This window comes from Hemicordylus capensis, chromosome 3 (assembly GCF_027244095.1).
Source record: "Hemicordylus capensis ecotype Gifberg chromosome 3, rHemCap1.1.pri, whole genome shotgun sequence".
Lineage (NCBI taxonomy): Eukaryota > Metazoa > Chordata > Lepidosauria > Squamata > Cordylidae > Hemicordylus > Hemicordylus capensis.
Window position 1 is genome coordinate 192,945,195 of NC_069659.1, and position 14,685 is coordinate 192,959,879.

General features: G+C 46.8%; 1 protein-coding gene across 5 annotated transcripts in view; it reads right to left on the bottom strand.

Annotated features, from left to right (window-relative positions):
* The window catches only part of VSTM4 (V-set and transmembrane domain containing 4), a 126,436-nt gene that overhangs the window by 56,424 nt on the left and 55,327 nt on the right, over positions 1–14,685 (bottom strand). For 4 of the 5 annotated variants that reach the window (XR_008320245.1, XM_053312505.1, XM_053312501.1 and 1 more), the window contains exons 4-5: positions 13,944–14,051; positions 10,251–10,284 (exon numbers count right to left, since the gene is read on the bottom strand). The exons of the other annotated variant lie outside the window; for it this stretch is intronic. Coding sequence is in view for 3 of the 4 variants with exons in the window: in XM_053312505.1 (XP_053168480.1) it covers positions 10,251–10,284; positions 13,944–14,051 (142 nt within the window). In the remaining variant the exon portion in view is untranslated. The remainder of the gene's footprint in view (positions 1–10,250; positions 10,285–13,943; positions 14,052–14,685) is intronic. 5 annotated transcript variants of the gene reach the window in all.

Genomic DNA, 14,685 nt, shown 5'->3' on the forward strand with positions numbered 1-14,685 from the left:
TACCAAGCATGTTCTCTACTGTTTGTTCTATAGAGACATTCGCGCCTCCCTTATCCTTCCATTGCTATGCAAGTATCCGGGACATTCGAGCCAATTCTACAGCTCCTTGCTGTTCTCTGACTCTAAGCCTGCCATCACATTTAGAGGCTCTTCTCATGATCCACGAGAAGAGCCTCTAGGGGGTTAGCGGGGAGAGCGGCCATAGCCTGCTCTCCCCACACACAAGCAGCAGTCTGCTCTGGGCAGCTGCAGTGGCAGCCCACACAACTGCCGGCTCTGTCACGGAGCCTGCGGGGGCTGGGGAGTTCGGGGGCCGCGTGGCCCCTGGAAGCTCCAGCATGCCCTGTGCGAGTGCACAGGGCATGCTGGAGAGACCCCTGAGCCAAGAGGGTGTTTTTCAGCCTCCCAGTCAGGGGTCTACTCATGAGTTGCCATGCCACGGAGCTGCGCTGTGGCAACTCACGATCAGAAAGCCCTCGTTAGCAGAGCGCTTACTCCGCTAACCCAGGCTTAGGGGAGGGCTACTTAAGCGGGTGACCCGGGCTGCGAGCCCAGTGAGTCTGACAATCTATGGGGAGTGGGTTAAGCACCCTTAGCCCACTCTCCACTGATAGTCAGAATAGCTTCATAGTGTTGCCAGGTACTGTGCGGCTGCGATCAGCATTCATCAGCAAAATGGTAGGGAGTCAGTTCTATCAGCCTCAATCTGACCCTCGGTGACTCAGGGCGGGCTCTACAATTGCTCACTCAATACTTATTCAATAAAAAGACATACCTTCCCCCCCCCCCCTTTATTTTTTACTGCTCCTTATAGCTTTACAGTTTGGGTGTTAGTATCCAGTTTTATTACTTAGGCTTTTATGTATTTCTGTCTTCTCATGTCTTTTAATACTTTTACATCCATTTTTATGCTGTCCCTTTTATGCCTTTTATGCATCTGGCTTTACAAGGAAGCCCTGAAGGTACCCTGTGCATTTGTTTGTGCTGGGTAATACTCTCAGGGATCTCTTCCTCACTCCTGTGGGGGGTGGGGGTGGAACCTCTCTTCCCACAGAGTTCTCTAAGCCCTAGGAAAGTGTGTGTGTGGAGTCCCAAGTCCAGGCTCCCCTCCCACAGCAAAGCTGACATATGCAACTTGCCCTAGCCACTCCTGCTGCCTCAATGGCAATGGCGGGCTGTCTCCCTAATGAATTAGATCATAGGAACTCAAACAAATAGCATGTTCTACAATCCCTGAAGTGACTACACACAATGGTGTGTGTGTGTGTGTGTGTGTGTGTGTGTGTGTGTGTGTGTGTGTGTGTGTGAGAGAGAGAGAGAGAGAGAGAGAGAGAGAGAGAGAGAGAGAGAGAGAGAGAGAGATTTGTAATGTGAGGGAAGTAGGTGTCTAGATCAAAAGGCATGTGTAGATAAGGGTAGCTGAATCCTGCCCTGTCCTCATTTCCAAAGACCCTTCACATGAACCTTTGTGGCGGCGGGGTGGTGGTGGTTCGTTTTCAATACTACAAGTGAGCTTGGATGTAGGAAAACTGGCAGTCTAATGTGAGGAATTGAAGTAGGTTTCAGCTTCCTACAATGAGGCTATTCTCATGATGGGGGGAAACTGAGCTAAAGGAGCCCAGCCCGGATTTCTCCTATTGTGAGAACCACCAGGCTCACGGGCACACCCAGTGCATCTCTGGCAGCTAGCCCACCAAAGAAGCCCTCCCCTTAAATGGGGTTAGCGGAGCGAGCACTCTGCTAACCCTGTTTTCCCAGTCGTAAGTCACCACAGTGCAGCTCTGCACCGCAGTGACTCGCAAGGAAACCCCTGCCGGGAGGCTAAAACAAACCTTCCAGTGTTGAGAGTCTCCCCAGGATGCCCCAAGCACCCATGCAGAGCATCCTGGGACTTCTGGGGGCCACGCAGCCCCCGATCCTTGCAGCACCTACCAGCTCCGTGACCGGCCACCCAGCAATGAGCATCTGCTCGTCTGCAGGGAGAGCAGGCTAAGCCCACTCTCCCCACAGAACCCTCCCAGGCTCGACACACAGATAGTGTGTAGAGCCTCATAGTCTGCGGGCATATGTAATTTCAAATCCAGTCATGGGAGTTACCTGACTTCAGTACACACAATGCTGCCATCATGTACTACCACTATGTGAAACTTTAAAGCTTTCTATTCAGTCATACTAGAGTTCAAACATGTGGTGCAAAAACAGTATGCTTCTTTTATATGAAGACAAGGTGCAATTTCTTCTAAATAGGACTTTAACAATGGTCAGAGTGGGAGCGTCAATGTCTGCACTTTTTGTAACTTTCTGCCATGAAACAAGCAGTTTATGGCACTTTTTTAGTTTTAAAAACTTTTTCAAAAATTCATTAAAAACCAATGGGTTTACTGATTACCTTTAAATTCAAATCACGTAGTGCTGTCATCATGCACTACCATAGTGTGAAATTCTGCCAAACCATTCCAGAGTTATTAAAATTTTTATTTTCCATTGACCCCTATGGAAAATAAGGGATCATATAATTGGGGGCTGATCTGCCATATACTGAATCAGACCATACGTCCATCTAGCTCATTATTGACTAACACTGGCAGTGGCTTCTCCAGAGTGGCAGGCAGGAATCTCTCTCAGTCCTATCTAGGAGATGCCAGGGAGGGAACTTGGAACCTTCTGCATTCAAGCATGCGGATGCTCTTCCCAGAGCGGCTCCATTCCCAGAGTGGCTCCATATTCCAGTAAGGGGAATAACTTACAGTGCTCACACATGTGGAAGTTATTCCCACGATCAATGGAAAGCAGGCTAAGGGAAATTAGCCCGCTTTCCATTGATCATGGGAACCACCGGACTCGCTAGTGAGCCCAGTGCTCCCAAGGTGGCTAGCCCACCTAAACTACCCTCCCCTTAAATGGGGTTAACCAAGCAACCTCATTTTGTTGCTTGTGTGTTGCCGCAGTGCATGGAGACACATGAGTAGACCCCCGGCTGGGAGGCTGCAAGTAGCTTCCCAGGCTAGGGGGTCTCTCCAGGATGCCCCATGCACTCGCACAGGGAATCCTGGGACTTTCGGGAGCCACACAGCCCCTGATCTCTGCCGGCTCCATAACGGAGCCAGTAGTCGTGTGGGCGGCTGATCCAGCCACCTAGGGCTCCGGGCATGATCATCTGCAGGCTAATCTGCTCTCCCCGCAGACTTTGAGGCACTTCACAGTACTGGTGTGAAGCGCCTCGTAGTCTCTCATTGATACACAATCAGAGCTGACCCGTCTTAGCAAACAGGACAATTCATGCTTGTTACCACAAGACCAGCTCTCGTCCCATATATTTACTTTGTATTTACTTGAACTAATTGTATTTACTTGAACTAATGCAAAAAGCTCAGAGACATAGCTCCAGCTATGTCAGCAGCAATCTCCTACTACAAAATGAATACGACAAATATTTATATACTGCTTTTCAACAGAAGTTCCCAAAGCAATTTACATAAATATAAACAAACAAGAACCAGAAAGGGAAAATGATTACAAAAGGAAATAAACTTACTCAGGTAATGTCATCATCAGAGCAAAAGGAATGCAGAAAAAGAGAGGAGAAATAGATTGCAAAAGATGGTTGAAAGTTAACATTTTCATTTTAACTTCTAAAAGGGTTATTTAAATAGAGATTGAAGGCAGAAGATAAACATGAAATTCTGATATGGGCCTATTAATTCTGGAAGGGTAAACTCCTCCTGAATTCTACCAAAGACAACCACAGGGCTCTGTGGTTACCAGGAGTCAATCCTGACTTGACACTTTACTTTACCTTTATTCTTTAAAAACTACTTGGCTGTAGAACGTTGGACTTTTGACACTTCAAACGACTATAGAGATACTTTTCTGTCTTGGAATTGCCTCTCCTCACATTCCCCGTTTTCCTTACTAACAGTCATAAAGTCTAAAGGGATGTCACAGAACAGAGGGCAGAATTTGGGACTGGGTTAGAAAGGACTGGGTTATATGAAGTTCTCTATCTCCAGGACAGAAAGTAGTTTCCTCTCAATACTGAACACCAGATTAGGTGTTCAGGAGTTCTGGAGGCAAGGGCAGGGTCAATTCCAGGTTTCTTGTTTTACTCACCATTTGCACATTGGATCTGGGAGGAAATACCTGATGTGGGCCCCTTTTCTTCGCTTGCTGCTGCTCCTGCTGCCCTCTCTTCACTGTAGCTGGCTTGGGACTTACTCCTTTCTCCTCCCTGGCAGTGGCAGGCAGCACCATCACATCTACCAGAACCAGGGAGAGGAAGGAAGAGAGGAGTGAGACCCAAGCCACCCAGATGCAGCCGAGCAGAGGAGTTGTGGTCACAGAAGAGGGCAGGTGGACAGTAAGACAAGGAAGACTAACACCTACCACTCATCTTCTCCCTCTATGGCAGACAGTAGTGGCTCCCACCTCTCTTTTCTCATAGTGTGCATGCTGGAAAGTCTCAAACTGTTCCATTCTTTCCATCACCCAATATGACAAAATCTCCTCTGATTCCAATTATTTGTTTTGGTCCAGAATACCAGGAATATCCATTTCTCACTTTATAAGACTTTAAAACTTACCCAGTGGCAACAACTGATAGGGCTTTCCACGCCATCTCACTCTGAGGATGCAGACATTCATGATCGGGTAAGGGTGGGGAACTCGGAATTAAGTCCCCCACCTAAAATGTTCACTGTTTCACACCCGATTTCTGATCCACATACAATTTGCATTTGTGTTGTTTCTCCTTTACCCATTCACGAATCTCTGCAGCCTCAGGGTGAGATGGCATGGGAAGCCCTATCAGTTGTTGCCATTAGGTAAGTCTGATGGTAGCTTTGCATCCTCTCAGAAATTCAAAAGATGATTTTCCTATAATAGAATGAGTGGGAAAAGAAATGGGTTCCATCCAAGCAGGTGTCTGCTGTGGGGGTCTCTGAGTTGCCTGAACTCACAACAGCATCTGAGGTGTCTTCACCGCCTGCTTTGCTTGCAAATTATCCTCATGGTGATATTTCCATGCCATTGGGCGACCATTTTCTCCCACCTTTTATGCTGGGAATATGGATCTTCAGGGTCCTGTTCCAGCACAATTTCTCCATTTGCAGTGGATTTCATTCATTCAGCTCTTGAGTAAAGGGCAAGGGAGGCAGGGGTTGGGCCACAGATCAGCAGGACAAGGAGGGGGAATGGCTCCACCCTGCTGGGTAAAGGGTCCCAGTCCAGTTGTTGAAACCTCTCCTCCACTTGCTTCAACACAACCCGACGCAGGACGACGCAAGGGTGACTGGGTGAAAGTTCCATATACCATTTGAGTTCCACATACCATTTCAGAGACCTTGGGTAGCTTTCAGAGCAAATAATCTTAATCAGTTTGAGGGGGTGGAGCACGTAGTCAGGGATAAGATTACAAGGAACTTTCAGAGGGGTTAATGTTGGGACCTTTTTCTACACCTCTGGTGCCTTTTCTTAGCGTGTCTCCTTTGGGAGTTGTACCTAAGAAGACATCAGAAGAGTATTGCCTCATCCATCATTTATCCTTTCCGTGGGGAGGGTGTGTGTGTGTCAGTGAATGATTCCATTCCCCAACATTCCCCAACATCACTACACGTATTTCAATGCAGCAATGTGCATGGTGCAAGCACAGGAGAAGAGGGCGATGCGAGTGATGACTTTCCAGCTTCTTCTAGTTCATCCGGAGGATTTTGACCAAGTTCACTTTTGAGGGATTTTTTCTACATGGACAGGGCTCTCCCTATATGGTGTTCCACATCCTGTGCAACCTTTGAGTGCTTCAGCTCTGTGTTGGAATGGACAGTCAGAGAGAGGTCTGGCCAGGATGCAGTCATTCATTTTTTAAATGACTTCTTGTTTGCTGGACCTCAGCATTCTGAATTGTGTTCATCTTTCATGCAGAGCTTGCAGGCTCTGGCCATTGAGCTGGGTGTGCCCCTTGCTTGGGGGGAAACGGAGGGTCCTTCCATGCTCCTTTCTTTTTTAGGGATCAAATTTGACACCATAGAACAATGCCGCTGCCCGCCTTTCAATAAGATACAGGACCTGCTGGAGCACCTAGGTACTCCCCTTTGGGCCTGCAAAACAACCCTTCATGAGATGCAGGTGATCACTGGTAATCTCAATGTCACGTGTAGGGATTCCGCATGCACCAGAGAGGGCTTTTCTACAATGCTTGTGTGATACAATACATGGACTAGTTGCTCCGTACCATTTTTCAGATGGGAGTGTGGCAAGCCTGCCAGTTTGCATGCTCATTTATGTACATAGTTTCATCTTCTGGGCCACTCACCAGGCACAGCATTCCAGCATTGGCACTAGGCTGGGTTGCAGTCCCACTGCAGTGGTGGAGTGGCTGGGCCGGAGGGGGGTGATTTGGAGCACTCCTTTGCCACTACTTGATGAGTATACTAGGGTGAAGCAACCCCCTGACATTGCACCTAAGTGGCAATGAATTGGGTTTACTTAAAGGCAAGGCCCTGCTTTCGCAGGCCTTGGCAGATGTTACTGTTTTTAGGACTGTTGGCTGGCAGTTCATTTGTTATTATCTAACCTCATCCCTCAATGATAATAGCACTGTGAGGAGGACCCTAAGGCTATTGATAGGGCCCACAAGATAGTGGCAGGGCACTCCTCACGTTGGATGCTGGCATAATCACACTATATGCTATCAAGTTTCATTTGTCCTACCTTTTCAGACTGGATGGGGGTTTGTCTTTCTGATGCAGGCAATTATTTGTTTCTTAAAGACCTGCAACAGGACTTGTTTAAATTGCTTAGTTTGGGTGGGGAAGAAGGCTAAACTGAGGTTCACCTTCTTTTGTGGCAGAAGAGTGTGAACAGGGGTAGGCAGCTTTGGCTAATGGTCCTATCCACTCATCCCCAGCTCAGCATCTTTCCAGTGACTTAAGTTTCTATCTTAAGTTTCTATCTTAAGTTTCTATCTATCTATCTATCTATCTATCTATCTTAAGTTTCTTTTTATTATTGTGAGCTCTTTGGGGACATGGACCCTTTAAAAATATTTATATCTATGTAAACCATTTTGGGAACTTTTGATGAAAAGGGGTATATAAATATACATCATATTGGTCATAATGGTGTACAACCGGAGGCACCATTAAGGTGAATGGGAAATCTATGGAACAGGTCCCCAGAGTTATGCAGCTTGGGGTAGCTGGGAATGGAACCCCTTGGAGAGTTGCTCGGCTCACCCATTCAGAGTTATGTGATGAATTGTGCATCCCTCCCTCAACACAGCATGCTGTGTGGTTTAGAGCAGTGTTTCTCAACCATCAGTCTGCGGACCAGTGCCGGTCCGCAAGGTGTTGGGTACCAGTCCGTGATGCATCACTCATAAAAATCATTCCCCCCCCCAAAAAAAAACAATTTTGGGCTGGTGGGGGCCAGTGTGAGCTCTCCGGAGCTCATTTCCAGGCAGCGCTTGCTGCTAGATAACGCTCATTTCGCTTCCTCGAAATGAACATTATCCAGCAGAGGGCTGCCTGGAAATGAGCTCCAGAGAGCTGGCCGAAATTGTTTTTTGGGGGGTGCCTGGGGGTGGGGGTGGGGGCAAGGGGGATGACCCCCTTACTAACTGCTGGTCCAGGAAACTGCACACAAATAATGCACTGGTCCATGGCTCCAAAAACATTGAGAAACACTGGTTTAGAGGAAGCCAGAAGTTGTTGGACTGCTGCAACCTGCTGACCCAGCTGTTTCACCCTGCAGTGTTAAAATGGCTCTCCATGGGAGGTGCTTTGAACAAAGGGAGTAATGGCCCACACTGCCAAGTTAATTTGTGATGTGTCCACTGCATCTCCTGTAAATAGTTAATAAAGTGTGGCCTTAGTTAACCTATACATATTGTGTCATGTCTTCCTTGGGGTCTGGGTGCAATACTGCTCCCCCGCAGTGTGACAGTGACGCGCAGGAGAGGCAGAGTTGTGCCCAACCATTGGGGAAGGCAGGACACATATGTTCATCCGTCCACTCTGTCTTTGGGTGCACATAGTTGAGACGCCCAATAGGAGTCAGGCTTAGGGCAGTCTTATTAGGCAAGCCCCACCTGGTCTCCACAGCTGCTCAGCAGATCGGCACCCACCTACCCACACTTGGCTTAGTGAGGAAAAGCCAGTCACCTTTCTCCGGGCCAAGTAGGAATTTTTGGCCTTGGTGGGGATTTTTTCACCTACTTCTCACTGAGCTTATTCAGGACATTTAGGGGTGTGGTTGCCGTGACAGAGGTTAGCCTCTGTCACACGGGCAGGGGAGTGCAGGCAGGAGTAGGCAAGTTTGGCTAATAGTGTACAGCCAGAGGCACCATTATAGTGAAGAGTTATGCAGCTTGGGATGGCTGGGAATGGAACTCCTTGGGGAGTTCTTTGGCTCACCCACTCAGAGTTTTGTGGCTCGGGTGGTGGTGACCTGTGCAACCCTTTCTCAACACAGCATGCTGTGTGGTTAAGAGAAGCCAGAAGTTGTTGGATTGCTGCAAGGTAGGACAACTGCTGCCCCGTTGGGCAGTTGGAATTAAGAGAGATTCCTGTCCCCATGCTAGGAAACATTCAGTGCTCTTTAGATCTTTTTAGATCCTGAAGGCTTCTACAGTAGATCAACTCTGGCCATTCAGTGAAATCAACTTGCCCAACCCCCCAGAATGATTTATTTTACATTTATATCCCACTCGTCCTCCAAGGAGCCCAGAGCGGTGTACTACATACTTAGGTATCTCCTCACAACAACCCTGTGAAGTAGGTTAGGCTGAGAGAGAAGTGACTGGCCCAGAGTCACCCAGCTAGTTTCATGGCTGAATGGGGATTTGAACTCTGGTCTCCCCGGTCCTAGTCAGCACTCTAACCACTACACCACGCTGGCTCACGCTGATGCCTTCTTCAAACTGGAGATGTGATTCCTTACACCCCATGTGCTGTGCTGTGATCACACACCCCATGTGCTGTGCTGTGATCACCAGATGAGCCGCAGGTACAGAGAGGCTATATGAAGCGGCCCCTCAGGACAGCAGGGAGCTTTTCACACAGAGCTTTTGAAGCCCTGTAACTTGTATCTCCTCAGGAATGGAGGGGGTACGTTCACATATCAGCTACATTTACCCCAAAGTCCCTGCGAGTTATTGGGGAGCAGTTCACACACAATTCGGGTTTTTCACTGTGCATTAAGAGGGTAGCCCAATTTATATCCAGGATAAAGAAAATCTACTATTTGTGGCAGCTTTTTGGGACAACTTCGAATTCGCAGTAAAGCCTCCCCGTAAACTCCTGGTAAAACCTGCTGTGCATAAAGGTCCCAGGCAGTCTTGGTTGCAGGCCTTTCATTATCTTAACTGGGGAGGGAGTGAAGAAGGAAGGGGCTGCTTGTGTGATTGGTGCCTTTCAAGTCCTATAAAAAGAACAGAGCCCCTGGTGGCGCAGTGGTAAAACTGCCGCCCTGTAACCAGAAGGTTACAAGTTCGATCCTGACCAGGGGCTCAAGGTTGACTCAGCCTTCCATCCTTCCGAGGTTGGTAAAATGAGTACCCAGAATGTTGGGGGCAATATGCTAAATCATTGTAAACCGCTTAGAGAGCTCCGGCTATAAAGCGGTATATAAATGTAAGTGCTATTGCTATTGCTATTGCTATTGCTAACAGGCGCACCTGGCTCCCTATAGAGGTAACACAGCTGCCAATGAGGTGGAGACTTGATCAAGCCCACCAGTGAGGTGAGAGTGAGTAATCCTCTGTAGCTCCAGGACTCACTAGCATGCTGCAGCAGTAAAACAGAGAGGCCTAGTGAGACAGTCCTGTGTTTCTGTGCCTCTTTGTTGCAAGGGCATTTTGCATTCAAAGGTTGGCACCAGAGCATGGCTATCTCACCAAGCTGTGGCATAGCAGGTGTATCTGTAGGAACCAATCCTTCACCCTTGTATGTTTTTCCTTGGTTGGGACTCTAGGCCCAAGGTCCTGGAGACCAGAATAATTCATCATCTTTGTCATAAAGTAGAACTGAGAACTGGAGAGCCTCCTCCCTGATACAGAATGCAAGTTTAGAGTTAGCGGAGGAGGAGTTTTCTGTCTGCTGTTCTGCCACTAACTGAGGAAGGGTTGTTCATAAAACGTCCTCACTTACATTGCAATGTATTTTTTTTGTTAAAATGGCAAGTAAAAACATTCTTAGAATTTTATAGAAAAACTAAACAAAATTAAATATGTTTCATAAGAGAAATTTTTTTCCTACCTGTTCTGGGAACACTTCACCAAGTAATGTTTCACTGTGAGAAACAGCGGGGGTTGGGGGGGGACAGAAAGAATGAAGGAATAATAAAAATTTATCAATGCAAGCAATACACTTCATATTTCCTCATTTCTAGGTCAGCAATTGCCATCTTGTTCTTGGAAGTTAGAAGCCTGAAAGCTAGAACCACATGCAGCTGTCAGCAAGGAGGCAATGACAAAGCGGGGGGGGGGGGGGGCGGAACCCACAACAATCAATCTGGAGAAGTCAGCCAGTCAATGGCTAGCTAGGTGGCCCTATGAAGCAAGACATGAATTGCTGCTCACACAGAGCTGAATGAACACCTCCCCTCCACCACATGAGGTGAAGGCCACAGTGGGCAAGCCTTGGAGGGGAAAGTGCTGTATAGCCGAACTCATTTAACCAAGTTATGGGGAGCTTCCTAACCCAAACAGGCAATAGCATAAGCAGAAACTTCTTTTAGAAGCTCTGTTAGCTGCCCCTTAACCTTTGTCTTCATGACCTCTTTAGCTTACAGTGGGACACTGGGAACAAAAAGTACTTTCTAATACATTCCCAGTTCAAACTTCACTTCATTCACAAACTTGTAAAAGAGCTACCATATCTCAGGCAAGCAATCATATCTCAGCCTCAGCAACCCAGCTGCAATATACAGAGGCGTAACTATAGGGGGGGCAGGGGGGGCACGTGCCCCAGGCGCCATCTTTTCTGGTCACGTGGGGGGCGCTGCCATGACCAATTTTTTTTTAATTTTTTTAAAAATTTTTGTTAATACAAATGTTTCCTGCTCAGTGCAGCAGCGCTGCAGCAGTCAAGGGAGCACGTCGATGCCCCCTTCCCCACGAGCGGTCCCTTCCACGCCGCCTGCGCCCCCCCATTGCTTTGCTGGCACCTGGTGGCCAGTCAGTGGCCTGGCTTGGCGGCGGCGGCGGCGGGCGCTTGTGAGGAAAAACCTAAGTATAATGTAGTATGTTGGGGGGGCAGCAGGGGGGCGTGGGGGGGGGACGCCATTTCAGTGCTTGCCCTGGGTGCCGTTTTCCCTAGTTACGCCTCTGGCAATATAGGAATATAATGTATGGGAAGCACTTTGAACACTTAAAATATGCTAGGTAAGTATGATCATAGCCATATCTTGGGGGTTGTGGGAATAAAATGATAAAGCTAAGTTGGAACTGACTCTGAACCTCTGAATGGGAAATACACCTAGATTTCTAAATCATCTGCTGCACTAGAATTACTTAATGAAATTGAGCTGTAAATGTCTTAGCTTTATTCAGGTCTTTTAGGGCAGCAAAGAATAATGCAGGGAGATAGAAAGCTCAGCTCAAACAAGTTTAAGGGAGTAATTTATCCTACTGTTTTTCTCTCAGAGAAAATATTCTATTTATTTATTCGATTTCTGTACCGCCCTTCCAAAAACGGCTCAGGGCGGTTTACACAGAGAAATAATAAATAAATAAGATGGATCTCTGTCCCCAAAGGGCTCACATTCTAAAAAGAAACATAAGATAGGCACCAGCAACAGTCACTGGAGGTACTGTGCTGGGGGTGGAGAGGGCCAGTTACTCTCCCCCTACTCAATAAAGAGAATCACCACGTTAAAAGTGCCTCTTTGCCAAGTTAGCAGGGGTCTAAGAAGGGGGCTAACATAAGAAGAGACCTACTGTATCAGGCCAAGTGCCAATGGTGTAGCTATAATTGAGCAGACAGGTTCAAAGAACCCAGGGCCCTTTGTTCCTGAGGGGCCCCCAGCTCCACCCCTCCCTATTTTCTTCACTATCTCCCTCACTCTGAGGGGCTGCCAGAGAGAGGAGTGAACACAGGCCCCCTCTCCCCTAGCTACGCCCCTGCCAAGCACAGGGGCTAACTTGGTGTTTCCCATAGTGGCCAAATAGATGTTTCTGGAGAACGTACAAGCATTCCCTTTCTCCTGCTGTTGTTCCCCTGCAACTGGTATTCAGTGACATACTGCTTCTCAGTCTGGAAGTAGCATGCAGCCATCATGACTAGCAGCCATTAATGGATATAAATTTCCTCCATACCAGTAGTGGCCGGTGAGGGGGGCAGCGAGAGGCACCTTTAAGCCTAAATCAGAAGGAGCTTACCTCCTTTCCAGCAGCACCTGCAAGCTGCTCTGAGCTGCAGCATGCCGCCCAGCACTTCCTGCAGCAGAGGATCAGCCCTGCCACTCACCTGGCTGCCAGTGGGGGGGGGGTCAGCTTCACTTGGAGCAGCTTGCAGGTGCTGCCAGAGTGGTGGTAAGCACTTTCTAATTTATACTTAAAGGTGCCTCTTGTTACCTCCACCCCTGACAGCACCCGCACCGGCTGCTACTGCTCCATACATATTTAGAGCCATCTACACTAGTGGCAACACCACATTATGATGTGGCTAATTCCATAGATTAATTAAGTGTTGCATGAAGAACTGCTTCCTTTTGTTTGTCCTAAATCTTGCCAGTCTGTGATGACCCCCCCCCCCCCCGATTCTAGTGTTGTGAGAGAGGGAGAAACACTTCTCTCTGTCCACTTTTTCCACACCATGTTAGCAAAACTCAATCATTAGTCCCCTAATTTTTTTAAAGAGCCCCAAATGCTGCAAATGTTCTCCACAAGGGTGCTCCAGGCCCCTGATAATGTTGGCTACCCTCTTCTGCACTTTTCTCAGCTTATTTTTGAGAAGCAGAGCTACTGGACATAGTAGCTAACATACTAAGGAAAATTACTCAGAGTAGTTCCCTTGAAGTTAAAAGGACAAGTTAAGAATTTCTTGTAATTCTTTTAACTCTTTGAATAATTTTATTCATTATCCAGTATTTCAAATGTAGCTGGGCCATAGATCTGTAGAAGCGCATTATAATATCAGTTTTCTTTTCAATGCCTTTTCTAATGAATCCTAGAATTGCATTCTCCTTTTTCACAATTGCTGCACACTGGGTTGATGTTTACTTTGCACTATCACCACAACTCCGAGATTTTTTTTTACATTACACTCCACATGAAAAGTAGCCATACATAAGCCAGCTGTGTGAAGAACTACTTGAGAATTCACCAAATAGAGAATTCTCCCTGGAGAATTCGTGGGCTCCCCTGGACAGAGGTAGCAAGAAGCTGGTGAGGTTCAGAGCCACTGATTTCAGCTGTTTCTTTATTCTTTTATCATAACTCTCTTAACAGTAAATTTTCCTTGGGGAAAGGAGATTAACAGGGACAATTAGTTGCCAAGGAGAAATAAGATAAGCAGAGACAAATAATGGATGGAGTACAAATCCTGTGTTCTACCAAAGACAACCACAGGGCTCTGTGGTCACCAGGAGTCACCACCAACTTGACGGCACACTATACCTTTAAAGAGGCTAAGGGCTTTATGGTCTCTAGGGAGGTCTTCAGAATTTCACACAGTCAGCCTGGCTCACACCTGGCTACTTTTCATATGCTAATGAGAGCCAGGCTCTCATTCTGTGAAAGAGAAATTTCAACTGGACAGAAGCACAGGTAGTTGTGCATGGCACTGCATATGAAGTTTTAAGGCCCAAGACATTTCCTTATCTCATTCATTCGCAAAGGAAACTTGTAACCACATGTCTCATTTTAGAAATATGTAATTGAGAGCATGCAATAACAACGTGCTTAAGCAACATGCATTTTGTAGGGCCAGTGTTTCTTCATCACTCACCACGGGATCGTTTCTTGTTGATCAAGGTCTGGCAGAGGATGACAAGAGTGAACAGTAGAACACTGACTATGCCTATGGAGCACACGAACACAGCATAGACATATATGTCTGGAATGCAAGTGGAGGAGGAGAATCAGCCCTTTGCTTCAAGATGGCTCAAGAAGAAATCATTCATTTGAACAATGTAGAACATGCACTGGGCCCCTGACCCCAAACAGTGGAAAGCAAGGTGTGAGGATAACAAAATTATCAAGAGCCATAATTGGTCTGACAAAGGGTCTGTTACACCAAGGATTATCCCTCTAACAGCGACCAGATAGAAATGCTTCAGAAAAAGGATAAGCAGACAATATTATTAATACTAATATTTTGCTCTGGATGTTACATTATACTTTGCATACACTCAGGATGTTGCAAGTTTTTCATATTTGAAGTCTGAATATCGATTTCCACATTCAGATTTAACAGCAGAAAAAATTGAAGTTAGACAATGTTTTGTTTGGCAGATATTCAGAATCTTGCCACTTGGATACAAGGATTCAAAGAAGCAATAAGGCTACATCAATCAATGAATTCAAGCAAAAAGGGGGATTCAAAGACACTAAACATCTATAATTTTTTTACTATATCAATACAATATGTTTCAAGTCATAGCCTCATCTTCAGGACTTTTTTGGTCACAGTTCAACAGCAACTGTCTCTCTGATGCTTTCTCCAAACCTCATTTTATGCAGCATTCTAC